The 27,618-nt window shown below is 43.9% G+C and overlaps 1 protein-coding gene across 1 annotated transcript in view; it reads left to right on the top strand.

Moving 5' to 3' along the window:
* Window positions 1–27,618, top strand: part of shank3a (SH3 and multiple ankyrin repeat domains 3a) — a 154,933-nt gene that overhangs the window by 116,667 nt on the left and 10,648 nt on the right. Inside the window, 8 exon segments of the mRNA XM_071514034.1 lie at window positions 16,085–16,175; window positions 19,076–19,158; window positions 20,850–20,974; window positions 21,401–21,536; window positions 26,150–26,230; window positions 26,434–26,457; window positions 26,898–27,025; window positions 27,351–27,456. Of these exon segments, the coding sequence (XP_071370135.1) occupies window positions 16,085–16,175; window positions 19,076–19,158; window positions 20,850–20,974; window positions 21,401–21,536; window positions 26,150–26,230; window positions 26,434–26,457; window positions 26,898–27,025; window positions 27,351–27,456 (774 nt within the window).

Genomic DNA, 27,618 nt, shown 5'->3' with positions numbered 1-27,618 from the left:
TAATAAGTAAAATGCAAGGTACATCGCCAATAGCTGTTTTTGAACAGTAGTGTAGTGTTTTAGACTGGATTTGTCCTTTAAGGAAAAAGTAAAAAAATTTGGGATGGATCATCCTCCTGATTGTCTATTAACCAGCCTCCCCTGGTACACACACACACACACACACACACACACACACACACACACACACACACACATATGCACAGTAAATATGCTCACTATGATGAATCTGCCATCTGTGTCAGTGTGACAGAGTCAAATGGAACCCATTGTAAACAGTTGGGAGCACATCAGGTCGTGTTAATGTGGCCACAATCCTGTTTAGATTGGCTTTCAATTAGCAGGTGGCATGTTTATTGTATCATTAAGTTTCACAAGCTATTGCCATCACATTTTGTTTGCTGGGGTCTCAGGGACAACAACAACATGTTCAACACTGACACTGGATTTATATCCTGTGCAACATCGCAAAATGGCGTTATGAAAAACATCTGGCTAATGTGTGAGAAGCTTTAGGAAGATGTGAAATGCTGCAGCATAGATTGGAAATGGGGCAAGGACAAGTTTTTGATAAATATCTCCCTAACCCCTGCTTGTTTGTCATGCCTCTCCTGGGACCTATTTCTGGAGCAATTGGGACATCTTCCCTTTCAAAGGGTTGTTGAGGGGATGGGGTTACCTGAGAGTAGGTGTGAAGAGATGAGAACGGCCAGAATCTCTAAATACCCCATTTAAATGCATTGTGAGAAAAAGATAGGGGAAGGTGGGAAAGAAAGGTCCAGATAGCGAGGGAGACGGATGGGGGAGCATACTCTAAAGGACAGCAAAGTGGAGATGGCAGAGCGCGTCTGTGAGAGAGGGAGAGAGAAAGAGAGCGAGGGAGGGAGGGAGGGAGGGAGATGGGGCTGATATTGAAACAGTGCCCCACTCGCTCATAAATCCTGAAAAACTCAGAACCATCAGATACCTATTTCTCTGGGATAAAAAAGTGTCTGCCTCTGCCTCCCCTCTCCTCCCTCTCTCCCCTCCCCTTTTTTCATCTCTCACTTCACTGGGTTTTTGGAGCTGTTTTGTTTTGTCAATTCTGTTTGACTGTAAACTCAGATGCACGGCTAGGCTTTTGAATTTATCGGCATACATTTTTTCCTACAGTTTGTGAAGAGGAAGATAGTCCATATGGGAGTTATTAGGGTCACATTGTGTGTTATGTGTAAATCCCACCATTGAAGCTAGCCTCGCAAGCCAGACGAGTCACGCAAATTGATCACACTGCTGAATGACAAATGGCAGACATGCGCTCATCTACATTATATCAAGAAAATCTGGTTCACCTCACATACAAATGGTAAACACTATTCCCAGCTAACCTAGCAACGCACTGTGTTTATGTCATAAGATGTGTTGTTCTGATTGGTTTGAACATTTAAGTAATGCAAGGTGGCAACGCACCCAACTAAAATCACTCTAGGGGGAGAGACATTTCTCACAGTGTGATCAGATCACAAGATGCATCTGGTTTGCGAGACTTGCACCAAGCACCTTCAAACCCACATCACACTAATTTAAGACAACTGGAGAAACAAATGGAGAAAGATGATTAGTCTGTTAAATGTAGTTAAATACTACCACCTGTATAACAGATAGATACGGGGGAATTTGATTGTAAGTGTGAACAATCCTATGATAAAAATACTGTAGGTTTTAATGTTATAATGTATAATACAGTATGTCTAATATACTAATTTACTGTATGAATCTATTGAGGCCTTTTGTATGATGCTATTCTTACCCTTATCCCTAGATTCCTCAACAGTGATATAACAGCAGATAACACAGAATGACACAGTAGTGCACGCACACACACACATACACATACACGCGCGCACACACACACACACACAGAGTTGTTTATCTGAAGGCAGTCGTTGAGGCGTCACTGACAGTTAGGGCAATATGTCTCAGCCCAGTGAAGCAGGAAAGACAGCCCTGTCTACAATTAAGTAACCCAAATAATACTGTGCTCTCCCTCTTTCTTTCTCTTTCTTTCTCTTTCTCTCTCTCTCTCTCTCTCTCTCTCTCTCTCTGTATGAGTTGCAGCATTGACACACACTCCCTCTCTGCCACTGTACATCACCCCAGAGTCATGACTCTGAAAGTGCTATCCCTCTTTATCTATCCCTGCCTCCATCTCTCTGTCTCTCCTCTCTGCCAGGATTGAAAGAGCGATGACAGAGAAAATGGGATAATGAAAAAAGGAGAGAGAGGGTTGAGGTTCAGTTTGGGCTGAGCGAGAGAAGATAGGAAAGGCAGCTAGCAAGCACTAGAGAGTGAAAGGAAGAGGGTGAACGAGTGACTGTTATCTATCAGGACACTGGTCCTCTCTCTGGCCAGAACCTCCTGCGGCCCACAGTTCATCTTCAACCAGCGTTAGAGGGCAGTGAGAGAAAGAGAAGGAGAGGGGGAGAGAGAGAGAGAGAGAGGACAAAGGGGAAGTGTAAAAGTCAGAGAAAGAAAGAGGGAAAAATAGGCAAGAGGAGGGCGAAGAGAGTGATGGAGAAAATGAGGGTGAAAAGCAAAGAGTATTGATTGAATTCATTAAGACTACAGTGAGTGATGCAGTGGTGAAATGCTGCTGGCAGTGGGCGGCTGGCTGGTGTGTGTGTGTGTGTGTGTGTGTGTGTGTGTGTGTGTGTGTGTGTGTGTGTGGTGGGGTGGGGGGTGGGGTGTTATAAATCATTCTACTGTTTAAAGTAACAAACAGCACTGCACTCCAGACAACTATTGACAGACTAGTATAATTTCTAAAAACTAAACTGTTGTTAAGTCTGTACAATTTTTCAGACTATCTATATATCCTGCTAACACCGCACTCCCTCCCACACACACACACACACGCTCACACAGCACACATGCTGTTGGCCTGTGTGTGGGGGTTAATAGGATATGTTTACCCGTGGTAATGGAGGGGATAATGATGTGAGTATGAGCTGCTCTTCCCTTTCTAATGATGCTAGCACATTGCCGGGGGCAACTCATTTTAAACAATATTACTGTTACTACTGGTGGCTACACCCGGGGATCCCTCCATCCTGAAGACCCCCCCCCCACACACACACACACACACACACACACACAAACCCCAGCAAGAGATCAGCATTTGACCCCCAACTAGATGAGTTATTAAATTTTCTCATTGTGCCAAATGGTATAAGACATAACAATGAAATTATACCGGTCTTAATTTCAATTATACTAGCCTTCATTTTTCTGAGGACCCCCTGTGGTCTTGGATGTCCTCAAGGACGTCTACAGGCACACACACACACACAGCAAAAACAATACATCTTTTTATCTGTGATGGGATAGGCAATGCTTGAATCTCTCCATGGTTTGATATCTTAACAAGCATGCAAACTTTTAGTGCTGCTCTCTTTCTCGCTCGCTCACTCCTCTCCCTTGCTCTCCTCACGCCGCGGCACAGTTGAATGACTCACAGCCGCATGAATCAGCCCAGTCAGATCCAGCCTGGGCTATTTTTAGCCTGCCCATTAAGAAGTTTTGGAGTGTCTCTGCACTCCCCTAGAATGCTTAAACATCAGCGTCGCTGCGGCAGCTCAGACTGACACAGGAGTCACCAGTCAGGGAGAGCAAGATGGAGGGGAAGGATAGAAGGGAGAATAGAGGGATGGAAGGATGGTGCAGTGGAGTGGGGAAGGAGCAAGTCAAACGGTCAAAACAATGGAACCACCAGCGTGAAGATTTCCCCAGCAATGGTGGCTCTGTAATCGTCTGTATGTGCTTTTTATAGCTTGGTTCTGCCCCACTCATCTCCAGCAGTGCAAGGTCAGTGCTAATCACTGCTACCATGATGGATCTGAGTGATCATCTGAGCCCAGTTTACGACAGTGGAGGAAAACACGGTCTCTGACGCCGTTTCACAGTTTCCCATAAATGATCATTGAACGACTTGCCATATGGCGAGCAGACCTGTTACGCTCTTAAACACCACCGAGTGGCCACTGGGCGCTTTGTGCATAAGGGCATTGTCATCCTGGAAGACGCCGATTCTGTCAAGAAAGAAATGTATCATGGGATGAAAGTAATGACTCCTTATAGTGATTTAACTCTTCTCTTGTGATTTTGTAGAGATATGAATCGGCGCAGACTTTCAAGTGGTGATTGGGTAGATTCCATTCAAGAAAATACACAGAAACACCAGATCATTTCACTGTAGCAGGAGTTTATGGTGGTGTCCTGTATATTTTGACCATACCTTGTGTCTGGATGATGAAAAATGGAGTCAAGACTCATGGATTGGAGACTTATGCTAAAAAATGTGGGGCTGGAAGGTACAGGTTTGTGTGTCACTAAAATATCAAGGTGTTTTTGGGTCTTTAAAAAGTCAGAAAAATGTAAAATTCAAGGCCATAAGTATTTCAGAAGAAAATATCCAAATTCAAGGCTTTAAAAAATGTCTTAAATGCCTTTATTAGAGGTCTTGTGCCATGAAAGATTTCTTTGCGCTGCATTTCCACTCTTTAATTACTAATACTATTACTACAGAACAAGGTTAGTAGTACAATATGCAAAACATTTTTTTCCATCACATCTGCGTCACTAAACACAAAGCACTTCATGCCCTATAGCAATTAATTTCCTGGTGTCCGTTTTGCTTTGTTTCTACATTTTGGTTTAATTTGGTCTTAAATTAAATTCCAGGTGTAATAGCAGCATTCAAAATGTCTTAAAATTTTTTTGAAATCTGCAGATAACCTTGAATGTCACAGGTGGCGATGTATAAGGCTAAATGCAGCACATACACACACACATACACAGCATGCCCTTGTGTGAGTGACCCAGTGTGATAGTTAGAGGGTAAATTTAAGCTATGTTTCAGTCTGCTGACAGAGCGTTTGACAGGCTGTGCGCCCACTTGACAGGGAGCTGGCAGTCAAGTCAGTGACACCTGCCCCGACACAGCATCACACACCTCTGTCTTCCTCTTTTTGTCTTTCTCTCTCTCTCTCTCTCTCTCTCTCTCTCTCTCTCTCTCTCTCTCTCTCTCTCTCTCTCTCTGACTCTACAGTATCTGTCTCCAACCCTGTGTGTCTTTTACCCTTTGCTTTCATCCTCTCTCCTCCTTTTTTCCTTTTCCCTCCTCTGTCTTTCTTTTCTCTTCTCTTCCTTGTCCCTCTCTCTCCTCTTTCTACTGTGTCTGTTTTGCCGTTTCACATGTTTTCAATTTCTCACTCATTTTCACCTGAATAACAAGGACTCTGGTCTCGTCTTCACCTCTTAGTGGTGATTGAACGTCACCCTAACATGATGAATATGAATTATCTCCATGTGTTAACAAGGCCAGTCACACCTAATGCATCTTGCTAACACAAGCTTGTTATTACCACACCTCTGAAGAGGAGAGAAGAAAGCACCATTATTTCTCTCCTTTTATATTTGGACTCTGTTAGAAACTGAGTGCATTGTAATGAGTGCAATAATGTGGAATTTTGGAAATATGATTTCTGTTCAGCATGGTGAGAATGACACACTGTATGAAATATTCAAAAACGTTACGCTATGTTTGTAATGTCAAGATGCCATCACAGCCTCAGGAATGAAATGAAATGTGTGAAATTTTGGATTCAAAATTGCCCACTTTTCTAGAGATAAAGTCAGATAAGTCCAGGGAAGGACTTATCTGGTTATGGTTTTTTTCAGCAGTGCTCTGCTTCACATTCATACAGTTACACACACTCATACACAGGAACAGACCAGTGCAACCTCTGATTTTTGCATCTAGTTGCCCACTTAAGCCTCAAACAGATGAGGCTTAAGTGACTTGCTCAAGGACACTTCAACAGTAGCTGTTGACAGATGAAATTTGAATGCCTATAGTTACATGCATCATAAATAAAACATTGACAACCAGGCTAATGCATACTTATAAGAATTATAATACTTATTATTTTACAGAAATAGTTACTAAAATCCAAACCTGTGATGTTGGCAAAATTGAAAATCTAGAACTGCTCTTTAGACAATAAATAGTAGAGTAAGATGATTAAGATAGTGTTTGAGTATTGATAAGCTCCAGTGTGACCTCATCCCCCCCAAAATCCCCTTTGTGCTTTCACAGTCAACTTAACCATTTTTTGCAATTGAGCAGCTCCACATTTTAGTTTTCTGGTTTCCGTCTTAGGGAGAGAGCTTTTCTGTTCACAAAAGTTGATTGAGCTGATCTAGACCATAAAAATACATAATATTCACACAATAGTATTTCCCTTTAAATGACAAACTAATCTCAGTTAAACTCTCTTATTGTAACATAGATTTATCCATTCAGGCCCAGATTACTAATCTCACAGATGGTGAGTTCATTCAGTAACTCAGTAGTGGTGAAAGGCAGAGTGAATATGCAAATGCTGAAACCACAGAGCTGTAATGCGCACGTGCATGCAAATGGACACACGCTCTTTCACACCCTTTTTACACGCGTATTATGTAAGTGCACACACACACACACACACACAGGCCTCAGTCATTGTCGTCCATACTCTATAAGTGTGTGGAGTCAGCAGATAGATTAGCATAGCCAACTAATCCATTTTATTAGAAAGAGAGAGAGAGAGAAAGAGAGAGAGAGAGAGAGAGAGAGAGAGTATAAACCACTAGTTGGAAGACATGTCTTTGGTGTTAAGGTTTAGCTGAGTCAGTGTTATTGACTGGCAATTCAAGTGGAGTCCTGTTCCTTTTAACCCTGTAAGGAAAATTCCACATAAAGTATCCTAACACATCCCTGTGTGTGTGCGTGTGTGTGTGTGTGTGTTGTGTTTGTTATGAGGCAGAGTGATGGCCACTATCTCTACTTTTCATCAGAAATCAGTCGAGTGTGTTGAGCCATCTCTCTCTTCCTCTCCACCTCTCTCTCTCGCTCTCTCCCTCTCCCTCTCCTCTCTCTCTCTCTCTCTCTCTCACCCTCTCTCTCTCTCTCTCTCTTTCCCTCTCTCCCTCTCTCTCTCTCTCTCTCTCTCTCTCTGGAGGACAGATCCATATCAAATCATAATAGATGGCAGTGGTATTTGAACAATGAATCAAAGCTGAAGCAGGCCTCACAGTGGAGCAAAGACAAATCACATTTGACAAGGGGCACACTGGGTGACAGCAGGCCACGTGCACACTCACACTCACACACACACGTGCACACATTCGCGCACACAAACAAGCACATACACTCTTGGGCAGCGACTGGGTTACTGCATTTCTTCCTGAAAGCCAAGTCTATTTCACAGTGTCATGGCTGCTCTCACACACACTATTCACACTCAGTAGCAGTTCTCACAAGTCCATCTAATCCATATGCTGGAGACAGAGTCGCTCCAATCATTTTGTATACCTAAGCTCTTTTACTGCCATGACTTGACATCTGCTGTGTTCCACTGCTGTGGTGTGTCACATCTGCAGAATGTGGCAGCACACACACGCACGCACACAGACACACGCGCACGCACACACACACACACACACACACACACACACACACACACACACACACACACACACACACATATCAAACACCTGCAAAAGCAGAGCAGGTCATCTAGCAGAGCCATAGAGCAGCCCTCTCACTGGGCATGACTAATCACACTCTTAACCTTACACCAGGGTCTCTCTCTCTCTCTCTCTCTCTCTCTCTCTCTCTCTCCCTCCCCCCCCCCCCCCCTCTCCCTCTCTCAGTGTGTGCCTGCGTTTGTCTGTGGCTGTCTGTGTCGTCCTGACACCTTGACTCAAAGGCGTGTTGTGATGAGCCGTCATTGTGTTTGAGGAGCTTGTACAGTAGTCGTTTTCTTGTTGTCTGAATTTGACTGAATTATTCAAGGCTTCTTCCTCTCAGAGATAGCTGAGGTATTTATAGGCGTTGGTCTGCGCCTCCGACACTCATACTTACACAGAAACAACTAGCTCTCTGAAGGCTCTCCGGCAAGCCAACCAGTTCTGAGAGAGAGGAGGAGGAGGAGAAAGAAAGGCAGAGGAGAAGCAGAGATGTGAAATATACGCTATAGTTGTTTACTGGAGGGTGAAACAGAATGGGACATTAAGGCCAGAGACAGCGAGACAGAGAGATTTCAGTGCTACTCATCCAGGAAGTCTTATTTCACTCTCTCACACAGAAGGAAACCGGGAGTACTTAAATGGGAGAATGGTGTTGTGGAATAAGCATTTTTGAATAGGCATCGGCACTAAATGGACGTTCCAGGAGTCGTTTAGCGGTCTCCAGGCGAGGATGAGAGGGAGGCCGGGCCCGGTTCATCAGTGTGTCAAGCTGGGAGACAGACCAGCGGCAGCGTGGATGGGCTGCCTAGCTATCAGAGTGGCAGAGAGGGAGTGGTAAAAATCCAGTTTGCTCTAAAAAAAAATGGACTGTTGTCCAGTCATGGTGTCAGAGCTTCCTGTGATGTGTAGCAGGATAGACGGGGTGGTAACAGTCGTCAAGGCGGAGCAGCCCAACTCCACCAGTCATGACCTGTGCCACGGTAAGTCTCCGCCTGTCCACAGCTGTCTTCACTTCATGACGTCGGCATGCTGAGTACTATCAGGGGAAAACAGACAGCTCAGTGCTATGTAATGTTAGACTGCTTGGTAGTAGGCATCCTTCTGGAAATACTAGAGTATGACTCGGCGTAAGGGGAACTGTAGTTATGTCACATTAAAAGAGGAGTTTCTGACTGCAAACACAGAAGTGTTTCCTTCTTGAGAAGCAGTGGGTGAGCACAACGGATTTAAGTACCTGTGACTGAGAGCTCTATTAAAGCGGTAAAATACATTATTGAACATTATTGGGGAAAGCATTCAACTATTTGTCAAACATATACTTCACAACAAAGAAATCATTATAGCTCATCTGAAGGTCCACTTAGATAGTGTTCACAGGTTTTGGCCTTTCTCCACTTTCCCCTTCATCTCTGCCCCACCCTGTCCCACAAAAGGCTTTCAAGCTTTATTGTGTTGTTCTGGCTAATTCTTATATTTGTAATTGAAGATTTCTTCTGACTGGAGTGTCCTTTTTTGTATATAGATGTTTTTTAATGGTTATCAAATAAATCCCATTTACACAATCGAACCTCCATCGCTCTTAATGAAATAAAGAGAGAGTGGATCTGGCGTTCCAAGTTATAGAGCCTTTGCAAAACGTTGTCCAGCTCTTGCACTTGATAGTTTTGATGAACTCTTTTCTTTCAGCACTGACATTATTAGCTCTCTACCTAAAGGACTGCTGCTTCGTCTGTACTTTTATCAAAGCGCCTCGTTACACTGTGGCTGTTCATACTTAAAAGAGGTGTTGAGTTTGTATTCAGAAATGCTTTGCTCTCTCTCTCTCTCTCTCTCTCTCTCTCTCTCTCTCTCTCTCTCTCTCTCTCTCTCCTTCCCTTGTGCTAGACAGTCCTAGAGTAGGTAAGGCTCAGCTGTGTGGAAGCTAGCTGACAACCTTGACTAGCTGGATACACACTTAGATGCTTATTTTCACTGTCAGTTTGTTGTCATCTACTGCTCTCTCTCTCGCTCTCCAGTTCCCTCCATTCCACTCTATCAATCTGTCCTTCCTGTCTTTGCTCTCTCTCTCTCTCTCTCTCTCTCTCTCTCTCTCTCTCTCTCTCTCTCTCTCTCTCTCTCTCTCTCTTTCTTTCGTCATCTATGTCCATGTACACAGACAACCGGGTTGGTGAAAAGGTTCAGTAGCACATCACACTCATATCAAAGGTGGTGCTGCTGCTCATACAGTTTTCGTTTTGTTGCCTTTGATGTTGAATATTATCCTGCAGCTCCGTTCGCTCTGCACGGTTCACGTTGATTCCTTCTGTATACAGAGGGACAGATAAAGATTAAATTGATACGGACCCTGCTTTTATTCTCCCTTTTGTACTGTCTTTTCTTCTCCTCTGGTGTCCCCTCCATCACCCTGCCCTATTGTGAGCATGGCTAATTTCATGTAGGAAAGAAAAAAAGAATCCATCTTTTTTTTTTTTTTTTTTTTTTTATGTACATCTTATTCAAAAGTCATTTCTGCATAGGAATAGAAAATCGGGACAAGACATCGGGAGACGGAGAGAAATAGAAAAATGAAGATATTACTCTGTGTCTGTACTGTGTGTGGAAGTGGGTCACCCTTGTATCCCCTTTGCATGGTCCAGCGACCGTCTGCGGGATGCAAGGAAAGACGGGCACATTGTGTGACAGGAGAAAAGAGAAAGAATGAGATTCTATCTTCTTTTTTTTTACTGCCACAAGCAACTCATTACATTCTGTCTGGCTCCCAGGAAGTTGTCACACCAGACGGAGAGAGAGAGTTCAGCGTTGTTCTGACCCATTTAAACAGAGTTTCAGTATTCAAGGTGTAGGAAGCCCACAGTGTTTACTCTGCCCCCTGCTCCGTCTTCTATCCACTCGGCTTAGGAACTCTCCCAAGTGTTTTATACTCGCTATCTGTTGTCTTCACACCAAATTGACCACATCTCGCCTTCACCATGTGAAATTGGTTCATCTGTTTCAGCCATTTGCTATGAAAACAAAACAGCGATGGATTTTGATTTTCACACCTTTTTCCTGCTCACATTGATGAAGTTTTCTAAACCTTCGCTGAGCAGTCACACTGTCCTTTTCTTAATTAACAAGGAAAAACAAAGTGCTCAGGTGAGGTGGAGTAACGGGAGCGTCAGTGAGTATTCTGCCAGGTACAAACGAGCTGTGCTTGTTCACCAAACCCGAGGTCATTAAGGCGACACCCAAGTAGCTGTCAACGCCTTTACTAGGACAGGGAAAAAGAGACGGAGGCAGGGAGAGAGAAAGAGAGAGGGAGGGGAGGGGAGGGGGGTGTACTTGGAGGTTAACATGCATAACATGAATGAGGAGGGAAGAAGGGAGAAGGAAGGGAGGAAAGGAGGGATGAGCAGGACTGTGATAGGAAAGGATTAAGAAGTCAATGAGGCTCACTGGATAAGAGGTGTGTGTGTGTGTGTGTGTGTGTGTGTGTGTGTGTGTTTGCATGTTTGTTTGCAGCTCTTATCAGTCGTAGAGCAGCACAGGTTAATTCTCATTCAGCAGGGTTCAGAGAGGGTGTGTGTGTATGTGTGCGTGTGTGTTTCTGTGCATCTGCGTGTGTGTGTGTGTGTGTGTGATGTAGCGCTTGCGTCCTTCAAACAAGGACAGCGTTGGTCCAGAATGGAGAAGTGCCGCGCGGCCAGACAGGGAAGTTTACAGCAGAAGTCTCAGAGCTGCAGAAGGTTTGACACAGTGTGATAGAGGTAAAGCTACGATGTTACAGCACAAGTGACACATAACTTGCTGTAGAGGGTTCTCACCCTTAAAACATAGCTAGACTAACAAGAAAATAAAATGACTATACTATTATAATTCTTACTAAAAATTGTTAATTCCTAATTTAAGCATTTAAGCAAAGCTCATTGCTGTGGTGTTTTTACACTACACGTTCCAGAGTTCCCTTGGCAAACAAACAGTGTGGCCAGTACTGTAGGTAAGCCTACCGCTCTTTTCTTTGTCAACCATGGTGTCGCTGCTCATGCTAACCACCCAGTTCTTCTTCTGTTCATGCCAAACAAACCGCTGTTGCTGCTGCTGCTGCTGCTGGAAACTTCAAACACTTCACTACCTGTGCAGCAGAAGATTTTGTCCTGGGATAGACCTACCAGACACTGGGTGCTAAGAACAGCAAATGTAAAAGCTTTACTGAACTGGGTATAGGTTGAATCACTATTGTGTTACATCAGTTGGCAATAGAGAGAAGCAAAATGGACATGTATTTATCTGAAAATGTAATGCATTATCATGTTGAGTTGATTTTACTGTCTGTCTATCTATCGTTCTATCCATCCTCCATCCATCTGCGGAGGCAGCTCCCACTAAAACTTTCACATTGACCCAAATGTTAATGGTCTACATTTGATGTGCTGCACATTGCTTTTTTTAAGGACTCCATTACTGCCATCTGTGTGTTTGTCACCAGATGCAGCATCTTAAGTCTAATGAAAATCCCATTCAATAAACCACATTATGAGGCCACCTTCTAATGAGCAGTCATTGGCAGTTGTCCCTCATACAACTCGTAGAGGGAAATGACCCCCTGTACCCCCCCCCCCCCCCCCCCCCCCCTCTTGCTCACTCTTTCGCTTTTTCCTTTTTGCTATTTATCTTTTTATTTATTATTTTATCAAATCTGTATGTGTTTTTTTGTTAAACCAGACCCAATGTAGAGGAAAAAAACAATATGAGCAATGATTTGTTGGCAGTATTCCATTAACTGTTTTAACATTGAGTGAGTGATTTGAAGAGGAAGAAGACCTAGCATCTTTCTTCTGGACACCAGAGTCCCGAGTTCAGTCCCAGTCTTGGACCATTTGTGCCAAACACCAACAGTAGCCCTAACTCCAACCAACTGCCATTTATGCGGCACTACCCCAAACAAACATTAATCATTTTATTTGCCTTAGTTCAAGTGGGTGTGTGTGTGTGTGCTCTCTATTCCCAAAGCTGTCTTCTGCCCCTCCGACAGCCCAGATGCTGTAGATCAGGTCCAGATTGGAAGATGCTCCTCTTGGTTTTACTTCCATCTGGTGCCACACCCAGTCCTTCTGTGTTGGAGAACAAAGCAAATCAACTCTCTAGTTCAGCCCCAAGTTTAGACGAGCTACAGCTTGGCGCTTACACAGAACTGTATGGATTTAAAGAGCCTTAGATAGACGACTATAATGTGCGTTAACAACAGCCTTTACTCATTATTAAGAGCACATTGTACCTTCTCTCATTTCCTGCTTTTGTATGAGCGTGTGTGTGTGTGTGTACACGTGTGCATGCTTACTGTACTGTGTGTGTGTGTGTGTGTGTGTGTGTGTGTGTGATAGATGGAGGTGGGGTCGAGGTTATCTGTGCTATCAGGGCCCTGCCTTTAGATGCTCCTGGGCTGTACAAAATAGATGACAGTGGTGATGAATGAGCTGCATTTCACACACTTAGACTGCATCTGCTACTACTGCGCACGCACACTTACACACACACACATACACAAACTCTCATAAAGACACATTCACACATAGATACTCACCCAAATACAGACACACACACACACACACTCATACAAACATACAGTATATGTGCACATGGGCACACACGTTCACACACAAATACACACTCACTGACTCAAAAACACCGGAAGTTTGGATCCATTTGTAGCTCAAGTGAGCACTTTTTGACGAAGCGTGAGGCTGAATGAGCGTGTGTGTATGTGTGTGTGTGTGTGTGAAAGCTGAGTGTTGAGTATAAAAGGCAGGCTGTAAGTGTGCAGGAGAAGACAAGTGCCTTTTCCCTCACCCCTGCCTCCCACCTGCATCCAATCCTAACCACACGCCACCTCTCTTTCCCCCCTTAACCCCTCTGATAACCCGTAACACCAAAACACCCATCTCATCTCCATTCTTAAAGGAAAAATTCCACCCTCAAACACTCTTGCGCCAATCTGTGATGTTCAATGCATTCCAGGTGTTTTTTTGATGAAGTGTTGTAATTTACTATTTTTGTACCCACTTTCCCTCAACCTGCCTTGTCTACTTATACTTCAAATTGTGATTTCCTACATTTCCCAGAATGACTTTTAACAACCCCCAGAGAACAGGTGTAAACTTCAAGCAATAGTGATATCGATAGCACAGTAAGAGCAAGACGGCAAGTGTTATTCCCGTTGAGAAAAAGTCAGTCACGCCCCTCACCAGCAACGCAACTGTCGCTTTTCTCAGAGGAGAAATTTGGTCTCTCTGCCTCTTCTGTGATGGATTTCTCCCTGTGTGATTGTTGAACATCGCTGCAAAACGATGAGTCTTGAAAGAAGCCTTTGCTCTTTTGATCTGAGGGACTGACACCTGATGTTTGATATTGATGTTTTGACTAGCTGAAAAAATGTACTGCTATCAAACTCGATTGTAGCTGCACTGGAAATATCTTGATGTGACGTCATATGCTTGGCCAGTTGCCCACAGGAATAAGAAAAACACACCACCATACAACAAAATGAACACAGAAATACAAGTTGCATCACCTATAGCAGTTTTTTTTTAACACTCCTTTAACTAAGCCATGACTCAGATTAACACATATCATAGCACTCAGCATTAGACAACCAAACCTATGAGGTGAAGCCAGGCAGCAGCAAGCAGCTGAATGACTGACCGATTGACTCAGATCTTTGCTCTGGGGAGTGACAGGCTTTGCTATCAAATAGGCAGCAGGGCATGGTTTCTGTGTCAGGTTCGGTTCTGTAGTGCTGAATGCTCTCACTGGAGGAGCCTGTGTAGAGGCTGAAAACTATGCATTTGCAATGAAGGCGAAGCAAATGGATGTGTAAGAATCAGAGAAACTGAGATTCACACAACAGCACTATTAGAGAGTGAGAAAGACAGGACGGGCAAAGCAGAATAGAATAGAAAGGCAGATAAAGAAGACACGAGGGCTAGTGAGAGATGAGGAGAGTGGATGGTGGGTGAGAGGTAAGCGTGAAATTGAGAATTTGGAGAGGACTGCAAAATAATTTTCGTTTTTCTGTGCTTGTGTTGTGTCGCCGAGTGTCAGCGAATGCGGTTATCAGAGCTTCAAGTTGTTCTCGGTCGACAGTCTGTCACTCACACAAACAGTCGGACGGACGGGCCAGAGTGGATCTAAAGTCTGCTCAGTTACTCCCATCTCTCTCTCTCTCTCTCTCTCTCTCTCTCTCTCTCTCTCTCTCAACCTCTCTCTCTCTCTCTCTCACAGCATTGCCCAATTAAGAGTTTCTGTGGCCTGAAAGGGTCTTGGGGTGTGTAGTCAGCAGATTGCAGTTTAGTGGAGGTGCAGTGTGTATTAGTGGGAGGGGGAGAGGGCATCGATCCCCATCTGCACTCCCATAGGATAAATCCGCCCACGCAGTGACAGGACCCACGCACGCACACACACACACACACACACACACACACACACACACACACACACACACACACACACACACACACACACACACACTCACACACTGTACTCACTGAGCCCAAAGCGGTTCCCATCCAGAGAGTGCATTTGCCCACATTAAAAGAAACACTCCACTTTAAAGGCCCATTATGCAATTATTAAGCTGTTTTGAAATCTAAAAAAATTACCATGCAACAATTATACACTTTTAGGTTATGATAAATGAAGTACACTAATGGTAATTACCTCTCTGTGGTAGCTTAATTCCTCTCTGTGGTAACTGAATTCATATTTTCAGTTTTTTTTTACGAGATAGTTGTTACTTCTGCTGTGCCTGAAACATGAATGCCATGAGATTTCCAGCTTTGTAGATTTTGAAAAAAGTTGGTAGCAAAATTGCTTCATGTTTTGGAACCAACCCAAAAATTAACAGCATGCTTCCTACGTCATATTTAAGCATTGCATTCACTGCTCTGCTGTCAAAATGCTACAGGAAAGTTCCTAGATTCATCTCACTTACTGAATTCCCTGACAACGCATGTAAAAATGGTGCAAGAACACCACACACTGGCTGATGTGGCTGAAGGTGCCTTCAAGACACATAATGTACATAAAAAGTAGCCTTGTACTGGTTTGGAGAGCTTCTGATATGATATCATTACAATGCTTAAGTCACAATTTGATAATAATATCACAGTTCACTGTCAGTATCAAGCCTGATTATTTGGATTTAATCCCGTAATATAGTGTGATTTACTGTGTGAAAGGCTTACATCCAATAAAATATAAAATTAGGTATACTTAGAAGTGTGAAACAATTTTTAGATGAATCACTAACTTTCAGAATTACAAGCACTATTGCAAGGATGTTTTTTTTTTTTTTTTTTTTTTACATTTTAGGAACAACCATAAGCGAGAGCATCAAGTATTATTAATTATTCCTTCATACCTGTAGGAAATAGGTTTTAATACTTCAATACAGCACAGAGAGACAATATGATGGGGGAATGTCTCATAATATTATTGTTATCAGTAGATCCATCAGTAGCTGATGGATTGTGTGGATAGTTTGAAAGGTATTCATCAGTGTTGTGTTTTGCAGAGACTCGGGAGGACCGCACTAAGAGACTGTTCAGACACTACACTGTGGGATCCTACGACAACTTCACCTCATACAGGTACCACCTCACTCACCAGCTAGCATGCTACTGCAGTGTACAAGTCAAGTCTGTTAGCTCACACTGTACAACCTATATCAGTTTTAGGAAACTCAGAATACAGATTTTTGACATTAAGTATCCTTAATGTAGTAGTAGTAATCCTTAATGGTATAATGAAGTCTTTCTGAAAAGGAGTTAAAGTGAGCGCTATGGTGCTGCTGCCATCTAAAGGCATCAGGCTGCCAGCACACTCAGCTGAAATCGAAAAAATGCACATGAAATTTTATTGCATAACCATGCTTTGCTGTATGTCTGTGCTTGTGTGTGTGTGTGTGTGTGTGTGTGTGTGTGTGTGTGTGTGTGTGTGTGCATGTGCGTGTGCGTGCGTGCACCTGTGTGTGTTTGTGAATGCCTGTGTGTGTTTGTGTTTGCACTGTGCACACACTGAACACACATATAAAACCTACTGTACATGCATGTGTGTGGCTGCATGCATGATTTCTTGGTTCATATTTCTATGATTTACCGCCAGGATATTTCTCTCTGATCCGTTTAATGCCTTTCTTTTCCTTCTTAGTCCATCTCTTTCTTTTCTTTTTGTCCCTCTCTTAAGCTGACATTTATTACACAGAGAATGTGAGTGCTCCCTCTCCTCTAAATCAGATTTGTCAGCTGAGAGTGGAGTAGCAAGCTATGCAAGGTTATGTTATGATGCAAATTCCCGCCAAATGCCAGAGTGTGTCAGTCTGAGACACAGAGCTGGTCTGAGAGAGTGTTTGCATTGTTTCCACCCACTTACTCAGCCTTTTATGAAATGCCAGGTTCATCTACTTGAGGTTTAAGTCTGATTAAATGTCACTTCTATAGCCTCCAAACCTGGAGGCCAGAGCTCCAGATTTGGAGAATTAGCATTACTACAGGTATTAACCTGCAGCAATTTAAAGACACAAGACAAAATATATAATCTGTGTATTTTTGTGTTTGGAATGGCAGGTAGAGACGCTACCTGTAACCAAATAAAGGCCAATTGAGAAGTAGAGAAATGGGAAATAGAGCAGATTTCCTATTGCTTTCCAGAGACTGCACAATGAAACACAACATTATACCCATTTAGAGCTGCACTTACAGCTATGGGGCTGAGGTTTTAAAGGACAGATGCAGCGTATGAATGCCTTAATAAAATACCAACCTTGTGAATGCCAGCATGAAGCTCAAATAGAATAGAAGCCTTTTGAGCAGATTTGTGTGATTCCTTAGACTGAAATTTGAACAGGGGTCTAAGGAATAATAATTACGAGTGTCAGCGGACAGCTATATTTTGAGGAAACATTGCGAGTCCAACATCTTTTTTATTGAATTATGTGGGCGGGTAGAGATTCTGAACAAGGTCGATGAGCGCGATGCATTAAAGCTGCATTTTGGGAGACATACAACGGAGATGAAAGTGCAGCGGATAAAAGAGTTTGGACTGAAACACAGCATCTTAGTGGTACTTAACGAACACATTATTTTTCTGTGCAAAATAATTATTGCAAAAGCTGGTAGTTAGCATGTTATGAAACCAAACCTTTGACCTCCCTCCTGCAGAAAGGTTTGTCACGGGTCTCCTGGCCCCACCAGCAGGAGCTCTGTGTTCCCCTGGTAAGTCTGAGAGTGTGGAGTGTACCAGACTGTAGCTAACCTAATGGAGACTGCAGCCACCCACTGAGTTGCAGCCTGAACACCAGCCCTCTACATCTGCCTCAGCAGTGAGGTGGAATGACTGATTATGCTGAACATCACTACATAAATCTCTTGGCAAGGTGTTCAGGTTGTAAATTGGCAGCAGTCCCTTAAGCCAAAGTGTGTTGTGACAAGATTGGAAGATGCAGGTAACAGCACAAGGGCAAGCCACACTTGCTTTGTCTATGCACTGCACACTGTCCAGGCCACTTTACTATTTAGCTGCATCCCCTTTTGCATTAACCATGTTTCACTTGCCTTTTCTTTGCTTTTGTTTGCTTGCTTCCCTTTATCTACATCTCCCTTTCACAATTGATTTAATCAGTGCAATCAATAAGAGCTCATAGCTCTCACTTTGCATATTCCCAGCCAGTCTGCTTCATGGAAAGAACAGTTAGTCCAAATATTTTGTGCACTCACTGTATAAACATACAGTCAGCCATCGGCCTCTCTGATCAGAAGATACTGGCATTTTCTCTGCTGCTATAGACTACCATTCTAACTCTGCTTTGGTTTTGGCTCACAAGCTTTTGACAGAGATGTGTGGCTTGAATAAATATTGGGGCTGCCTTGTGTGCAGAGTGACACACTTTAACACCATCTAACAACCCCCACCCCTCCACACACAGGAAGATCAGGCAGTGATGAACTGCTCACTTACTTTTGCCTCCTATTCCCTCCGTCATTAGTCAGGGGGATAATATTGCATCTGAGCCTTCTCTTTCGGTTTCTGTAGCAGAAGCCCTCAATACCCTCGTCAGCTGCAGTCTCAATGGAAGGATCAGCCAGAAGATTGATTCACTCTTAGGTTTTATCCCAAAGATGTTTCAGTCACTCTGGGAGCTCTCTCTCTCTCTCTCTCTCTCTCTCTCTCTCTCTCTCTCCCTCTCTCTCTCTCTCTCTCTCTAAAATACTAACACAACCCCTGGGGATCCTGGGCTGTGCTCGCTTGCTAGGCTTTTAACTTAATTGGGTAATCAGAAAAGGAGGCGCAGGTGTGTACGTGCGTGTGTGTGTGTGTGTGTGTGTGTGTGTGTGTTTCTGTGTGTGGGTGTCTTTCCTTCTCCTCCCACTTCTCGCTCCCCCCTGACGGACCCCCCTTTCCTCTCTTCCCCTCCCTCTCTCCCCTCTCTCTTTGTGTGTGTGAGGATGGTGTTGGACTCATACCTGCTCTCCCTCTGCTCTCTCCTTCATAGTGACTATATCATAGAGGAGAAGAATGCTGTTTTACAGAAGAAAGAAAATGAGGGATTTGGCTTTGTCCTGCGGGGAGCCAAAGGTGAGCTACACACGGAGACATACACACACCTAGGCTGACACACTCACTTAGCTGGACGACACACTCAATGGCTCTCAAGAACTGGCGTTAATTACCTCTGTTTCCAACATGTGTTAATGTGTGAGATGTGAGTTGTGACAGAGTGATGATGTGAGAAGGAGATTGTTGATCTGAGTCACACAGTATGGCTCAGTCTCTATTGTCTCTGTGTGAGTCAACAACATGACCGGCTTTGGTCAACACCCTGCTTGTACACTCAGATGCTCTCAGAGCTCTGTGTGTGTGTGTGTGTGTGTGTGTGTGTGTGTGTGTGTGTGTGTGTGTGTGTGTGTGTGTGTGTGTGTGTGTGTGTGTGTGTGTAGCCCCTTTGGTGGCGTCATCCTTGGCTGAGCTGTCAGCTAGCTGTCCCATCTGTTCCCCACACATGGCGTTCAGCTTTAGGAGAGACACACTCACTCGCCTTATTTTCTCATCCTCTCTCTCCTCCTCTCTTATTTCTGTCCTCCATCCTCTCTTCCTTTTGTTCCTCTGCTTTCTCCCACCTTCTTCCTATTCATTATGCCTTTTTGCTTTCTTGCTCAGTCCTTTTTTAAACAAAATATTATTCTCATATCTTCTACATTTTAGCTGAGATCAACTCTCTGCTCATCTCCATCACCATACAGTCGTTTTACTCGTGCACGTGCCAGCTCCCTGCTCAGGCAGGTTACTATGGCAACCCCTCACGGGCACCTTGCCGAGAGTCTGAGTGTGCTTTACTGCTCCATCACTCACTACCATGGATCTTGGCTTACCCCTCTCGCTTTTACTCACTCTCGCTTTTACTCCCCAACCCCTCCACACACACACTCTCTCTCTCTCTCTCTCTCTCTCTCTCTCTCTCTCTCTCTCTCTCCTCTCCCTCTACCTCTCCCTCTCTCTCTCTCTCTCTCTCTCTCTCTCCCTCTCTCTTCTCTCTCTCTCTCTCTCACACACACACACACACACACACACACACACACTGCAGTTCACTTAGTGGCATTCTGAGAACTCTCATGTGTCAGTGGTTTAGTTGGATTCGCTCCAAGATTAAATGGAGTTTGTAGTAGCGCACTCACTTAGCAAAGTGTGTTTGTGTGTGTACTTGTGTGTGTGTGTCTTGTTTTTGTGAAGACAAGCATGCAATTGTGCATGTGCAAGCATGTGATTGTATGTGACCATATGTATGGAAAATCTAATTTAGGTGCAGCAGGCAACTGCATTATATCCAGTGAAGAGCGACGGTTTCCCTGTCTAATACACTTTGACATCTCCAATATTGAGTCTGTTTCACAATTTATTATCATCCAATACTTTAGTTAGGCAACCTCAACCTCAAATAAATCTAAAAAGAAATCTTGAGAAATGCACTCTTGCCTACGAGCAAATACTGAGCAGTTTTAAACACTTTATTTGCATAAAGAATGCCTTTTCCGTCTTTTTTTTATTATTATTATTTTTATCATCCAATACTTTGCGCCCCGTTGGGGGTCCCAGTTCCCATTTGTGGTATTTCGTCATGGTCATCTGCCATCTCTCAAAGTGAGCATTCAATTTAATTGAACTAGGAAACCACAAATTAGTCAAAGTCATAGAGTATACTGAACTGCTCTGACTGTGTGTGTGTGTGTGTGTGTGTGTGTGTGCGTGTGTGTGTGTGTGTTCCTCCTTAGCCGAGACGCCCATTGAAGAGTTCACGCCCACCCCAGCGTTCCCCGCCCTGCAGTACCTGGAGTCAGTGGATGTGGAGGGAGTGGCCTGGAGGGCCGGCCTGCGAACAGGAGATTTCCTCATCGAGGTAACCGAGGACAACTCCGCTTGCCTCTTTATCTGACTTTGTATCACTGGAGTACAAAAACTAACAAGTACATATTCTGTACAGTCCCACAGTGCGTGTGTGGAGACAATGTCAATTTTGTTTGTTTGTTTGTTTGTACACAAAGAGGATTGTTGGAGTTGTGTGAATATTTGCAGCCAAAGTGTGAAGATTAACAGTTAAATTTTAAGTTAAATTTTCTCTTTTATTATATAGATATGGCTCAGTAAAGTATAAGCATGTTTGATATTCATAGGGGAGCGAAGTGTCCCACCTCTGACTGACTGACCTGAATTTGATAACCATGGTGCTGTGGCGATAGCGCTGTGGTAAAAAGCAAAGCTGCACTTCTGCTGATCTGTCTCATCCTCCCTTTGTGTGTGTGTGTGTGTGTGTGTGTTCCCTCAGGTAAACGGAGTGAATGTGGTGAAGGTGGGCCACAAGCAGGTGGTGTCTTTAATCCGGCAGGGGGGCAACAGGCTGCTGATGAAGGTGGTGTCTGTCACACGCAAACCCGAGTCTGAGGAAGTCGTCCGCAAGAAAGGTAAAGACCAGAGGGATGGAGGAGAGGAGGAGGAGGAGGAGGGGAGGGGGGGGGGAATGAGAAAAGTAAGGATGGATAAAGAAGCACAAAGAGAGGAAGGAGAAGGTGGTAAGGAGTGGAAAAATTAAAGGGACAGGAGATTGTGAAAGGACTGGGAGACATGAGAAAAGTTGATTGACAGAATAGAATCTTTGTTGTACATTTGTGTTCTGAATTAAATACAGTAATAGCATGTGGAATAAGATACATTGTATACATTATTTGTGGTTCCTGGGATAGTATATAGTGCCTCCAACAGGGCAGCTTATCAAATTCATTAACAAGGGGATGGAAACAGTCACCCAAAATTTTCGGAGACTTTGGCCTGGTCTGAGCCGCATAAATCTCAGACAGTTATCTCTATGGTTTTCCAATAGTTTTACTGGCTATACTGGGCTAGTTTGGTAGCTTGCATCTGGCCCAGTGCTTTATACTTCATGGTTGTTTGTCACTTGAAGTAGTGTTGATATCATACAGAATGACTCCTTGACTCCTTCCCTCTGTACCCTGGCTCTGTCATAAGACTCTTCATTGTGGGCCGGGCAGTTCTGCTGCCGGTCCCTCTTGTATTTGCCAATGTTATTAGGGGTCCAAGCACATAGTGCTGGAACCCTATTGTATTTGCTGGAAATATTCTGCTACTTTCTTTCTTTCTTTTTCTCCACTAAAAGTATCTGCAGCTCAGAAACCGTAAGTCCTACAGCAGCCATATTTGGCAGGTGGGCTCCTACAGCGCACTGCTGCTCAGGCAAGGCAGCCCATGCACATTGTCCAGATGGTGGCGCTATAACAAGCAACTTTACGTTTTGGCCAACAACTGAACCGTGTGTTGAAACTGAAAAATTCTTGTGTTCCTAGATTCTTTGGAATGTGCCGAGTCCAACCCATATATCACTTTCATTGTCCACCATATTGCATTGTCTGCCATTTTGAATTATTCAAACTATCTTGAACATATCACATCAAAATGTTTTACTGTAAACCGTGCTGTAAACAGCTACTGCAAATTCTCGCTAAATAAATTTTGATGTCATGGTAGATGTAGTGTGTAAAAATTGTATCTCAAAAACAGAATTGAGAAGAAGAAGACAGCATTTTGAATTCTGCCCTTATGTAAACTATTGCAGTCAATGGAAATAGAGCATCTTTAAACATCAGTTTTTCACTTATGGAGCAATCAATCTTTGTAAAAAGAAATTCTAGAAAGAATCTCTATGTTGTCTACATGAAGTAAGCAAATTCTCATAATTTTGTCTTGAATGCTGAATTTTTTACACTAGTTTAAAAAGTGCCTTTACATGCACAGACAGCTACTATCGGGCCTGGTGGTTGGCTAAGTTATAGTGTGAAGCCTCCTCTAATTTTCCCACTTCTCAGGTAGCTCATTGGTCATTGGTGGCAAAGGTTGTGAGTTCGAGTCCCGGGTGATGCAGAATAAACACGCTTATGCCTATTGTGGATTAGAGACGCATGATTTCAAAGATGTTTTAATGATAATTATGGTCCGGGCAGTTCTGCTGATGGACCCTCATGTATTTCTCATTCGTCCTCCTGTTCTTCTTCCTACTCCTCATTTTCTTCCTCTTTCTCCTCTTCTTCTTCCTCTTCCTCCTCAAAATGCCCGACCCCGACACTGCTGCGCAGCAGCTATAATTAGTATCGTCATTGAAGTAGAACAACTTATCCCACCAAGATTATAATGATGACTCATTTGCTTAATGAAAGTAGATTGTGTGATCATAAGAATTAGTGTTTTAGAATTTCTACTAGGATGTCTCTGAGTTACTGGATCATGAATTTTAGAAGAATAGCAAGGTAATGGAGACATACCATAGCGCTCATCATAGTAGCTGGTGGAAGACGGCCTTGTGTACAGAGGGCTTGTGAGAAGATTTGTGTGTTTCCGTTGTCAAGGTGATTTCTACCACGTTTTCCCTGCTGTAAATTCATGTGGTTTCCATGTCAACCACAGCTCACCATTACTCAGCTCCCACACAGTCCTGGCACTATGACCTCTGGACACACAAGCAGGTGTGTGTGTGTGTGTGTGTGTGTGTGTGTGTGTGTGTGTGTGGATATAGTATAGACGTGTGTACATAGTGTGTGTGTGTGTCTGGTTGCGGTATAGAGGTGTGTGCATCTCCTTTGCAGCTATGGAGTTACAGAGACTGTGATAAATGGGTTTGACCTAGTTTCATCAGGACAATACTGTACCTACCAAATCCCTTCACTGGGGGGCTAATGCTCTCTTTTAATCTCTCTCTCTTTGTGTCTGTCTCTTTGTCCCTCTGTCTCTCTCTCTTTCACACTCTGTCTCACACACACACACACACACACACACCCCTCCTCTCTTTGCACCTTCTCATATGCTTATCTCCTCTTTGAGACCTGGTCCAATAGTTAGACATTGCCCATTGGTTCTCTAGCTGTTTAATTATTGTCATTCCTGATGACGGGTCAGTAAAAAAAACTTTTTAGCATTTGGGAGTTATTTCTACTTGTATAATATGTAAAGACATTTGTGCAATTTGAGACCTTCATATTCATGAAAACATCAACAAGATTTTCAGTGGTGGTAGACGTTTTAGAACGGTTTCTTTTCCTCTATCCATTTCTTTTTGTCTTGTTGCGTTCCCATATCTTATTTTTTTCTTTCCTATGTTGAAGCTTGCTAATCTCTGCTAGTGTTTAAACCAGTGGGACCAAAGACATACAGAGATAGGTGGTAGAAGGCATGCAGTAGACAGATAAAGACGACGGATGATAAGATTCCATCGTTGTGAACAGAAAACAAGATGAGAAGGCAACATTTGGCGTGTGATTTAAGTGCCGAGACACAGACAATGCAAAGAGCTGCGGATGGTGGAGAGGTAAGATGGAGTGTGTCTAGGGTTTCAGAGCTGAGGGAGGATGGGATTCCTCACTCATGTCTGAAACTTCTCCTAAATGTCTTCTTTCCGCTCCAAGCTGTGTTGAACACCCTCTCTCCCAGCGCTGCACTTCCACTGGGAATTTCTCTGCATTTTGTGCCGAGCCTAGGTTGCCTATGCACATACACGCGCAGGCATACACACACACACACACACACACACACACTCACAAGCAAACACACGTACAAACACAGATTCTCTGCACCATGCGAGGCCTCACTACTGCCACCGTTGCCATGGTGACTACACTGCATGTTTGAATTAAGCATTACATTACAGCAAGAGCATCTCTCTCTCTCTCTCCCTCTGACTCTGTCTCTGTTCCTCTTTTTCTCCATCCTCCTCCGTCTGCTCTGCTCCGTGCTACTGTACCAGAATGTGCAGACCGGTGAGGGAATGAAGATGTCTGATATGGACTGTACCGAGTACCAGGATGGCGTATGTACACTAGATCTGCAGCTGCTGACGGCAGCAGAATAGTCAGGCTCTAGTAAAGCAGTAGGGTATCCGTGGGGTTTAGAAATCTATTGCTCTACAGTGGTGCATTGAGTCTGGGCTGGTCGATAATGTGTGTAGTCAGTTGATCCAGTTAGTATTGTGGGGTATTGTTACGAAACTTGGGGTTTGTTATAGCATGTTGAGACCGTTGCCACTGCTGTTGCCGTCTGTGGCTGGAACTGAGGTTTACAATCGTCGGCCGACTGCATGTTATTTTGTTGTAGACTGTAGACTCGAGACTCTGAAATACATGATAGCATTGTTTTAGGATAGGTTATTTACAATGTTTGTTACCTGATTTAAAGAAGCTGTTTTTTTTAATGTGTAATCCTATATTGTGCCATATAGAGCCAGCATTCAGTAGATTAGTGTTTTAGTGCTTGGAATGGAACGATACAGCCTGGTTGCATTGTGTGTATAGTAGGATTGGGAGGCTCCCTTGGGCTTTGGGATACGAAGTCTGCAGTGTATTATTCTCCTGAGCTGCTAAATTCGCTGTCATCTCTCCCTCTGTCGGCCCACATGTCACTATGTTCTCCCTCAGGGAGTTTTCTCTGTGTATCTGCATGTGGTCCCGCTTGTGGGAGGACGTGCATGTGTGTCTAAGCTGGTGTGTCTGTGCGTTTCTTTCTGATGCACACCTGCCAAATTCCAGACAGGCAGCAGATTAAAAGTAAGATGGACGACTTACTTCCTCTCTTTGCCCCTCTCATTTTGCTCATTCTGCCTGTTGTGGCGGACAAATTCTATTGTTCTGTGTGTAGTGGGAGGATTCAGAGAGCTAGGGATGTTACAGAGAGGACTGAACCATACATTTACCGCCTCTGGGCTCCTCAGCAGAGAGGATTTCTTGCAGCACAAAGACTGAGAAACTGAGAAACTTGGAGACAGACAGACTGACTGACAAATATATTGACCAACGGACCAACAGAGAACAGAGCATGAAGAAGCTGGGCTCCAACCGCAGCCTGAACAAGGTACTGGCTCAGTGCGAGTCGTCCAGCTCAGCTGAATTTGACCAGATCAAAGCGGTGAAGACGGGATGGGCTGGCCGTCTGGGGGATGCCAGGAGGGCACTGAGTCGCAAAGCCAAAGGATCTCCTTCCCCCTCAACATCATCCTCAACACCATGCCTTTTCTCCACAGCTCCCCCGCCACCCAAGAGGGCTCCCAGCACCACCCTGACACTGCGCTCCAAGTCCATGACCGCTGAGCTGGAGGAACTGGGTGAGTGATAGAGAGCTGCCATGCATACATGTACACTCCTCACAAAATAAGCTCTCTACACCCTCCTCCTCCTTTCTGTCCTATTCCTGCCTTCCTTTTGTCATTAAAACTTGGTATGTCTCCTAACTTTTAGAATAGTCACTTCTGCTGGCTTGTTCTTGTCATTTTCCCTCCTCTGCTGACGCTATCTTTTTCCCACCAAGCTTCTGCTCGGAGGAGAAGAGGAGGTGAGTCTGAGGCAAGAAATTGTCACCTCTCTGAGCGTCATAGAGATGATTTGTCACTGCTGTGTCAATTTAAGCAGTGTTGATTAGAGCAGAAGAACAAGACACATGAACATGTGGACATGGACACGCTCATTCTCTGTCTCTCTCTCCGTCTCTCTCTGTCAACTCTCACTCTGTAGTGGTCAGTAAGGGAACACAGTGAATTTGTATTGAGATGATGTGATTGTGTACCATGTCACAGAGCATGACCTCAAACTGTAGTGTATGGTTATGTTTTGTAGTTGTCATTTTATCACAGTTTGTCTGGTCACTGTGTTGGCAATGTCAGTTTGTCAGAAATGATAACAGGCATGTTTTATGTTGGCTGGATAATGTCTTAGACAGCATTCCTCTAGTCTTATGTCTCAGTATTTAGGTCTGGCTCCTTTCTTCCTCAACAGAGAGGTTAGATGAGATGTTGGCGTCCCAGGAGCCCATGTTGCGTTCTCAGCCCACGGAGGCAGATTACAGAGCAGCCACTGTCAAACAACGGCCTACCAGCAGGAGAATAACACCAGCAGAGATCAGTGTGAGTGCACATACACACAGTAAACCAGTGGGAGAGGGCATATATACAAGCACAAACTCACAGACACACACACACAGATACACCTGGGCACACACGTGTGAGCTACAGCGCAAACCCACACACACACACCTACTCACACAATAGCACACACACACGCACACACAAACGTGATCGTAGCAGGCACTGTATTGTGTTGTATTCTTGCTATTTTGTATACCATTTTGTAGTTTTAATGGACTTTTTAGTGTAGCATTATAGACATTAAAAGTTATAACTAGCTTATATACACATGATAAAAGTCTCTCTGTGTTGTATTGTGCTGCAGTCGCTGTTTGAGAGACAGGGTATGACTCTACATGGAGGGCTTCACCCAGGCATGGAGAGAGGTCATATACCGCTACCCAAGGGGATGTCCAGGACCAAGTCTTTTGGTAAAACAATCGCCCATCCTCTACATATTCAAATAAGATCAATTATATTGCATCTTCTGTGTACGTATAGGTAATATATTGCTATGTAGAGAAGGTAGTATAAGATAAGGAAAACTTAATTGATCCTTGAGGGGAAATTGCAGGATTACAGAGTGTAGTCTT

This window comes from Centroberyx affinis, unplaced genomic scaffold (genome assembly GCF_046629955.1).
Source record: "Centroberyx affinis isolate AG114_WGS23_722 - 3 ecotype Tasmania unplaced genomic scaffold, CSIRO-AGI_Caff_v1 ptg007894l_1, whole genome shotgun sequence".
Lineage (NCBI taxonomy): Eukaryota > Metazoa > Chordata > Actinopteri > Beryciformes > Berycidae > Centroberyx > Centroberyx affinis.
Note: the sequence above shows the minus strand (reverse complement) of the source record. Positions and strands in the feature narration are given on the sequence as shown.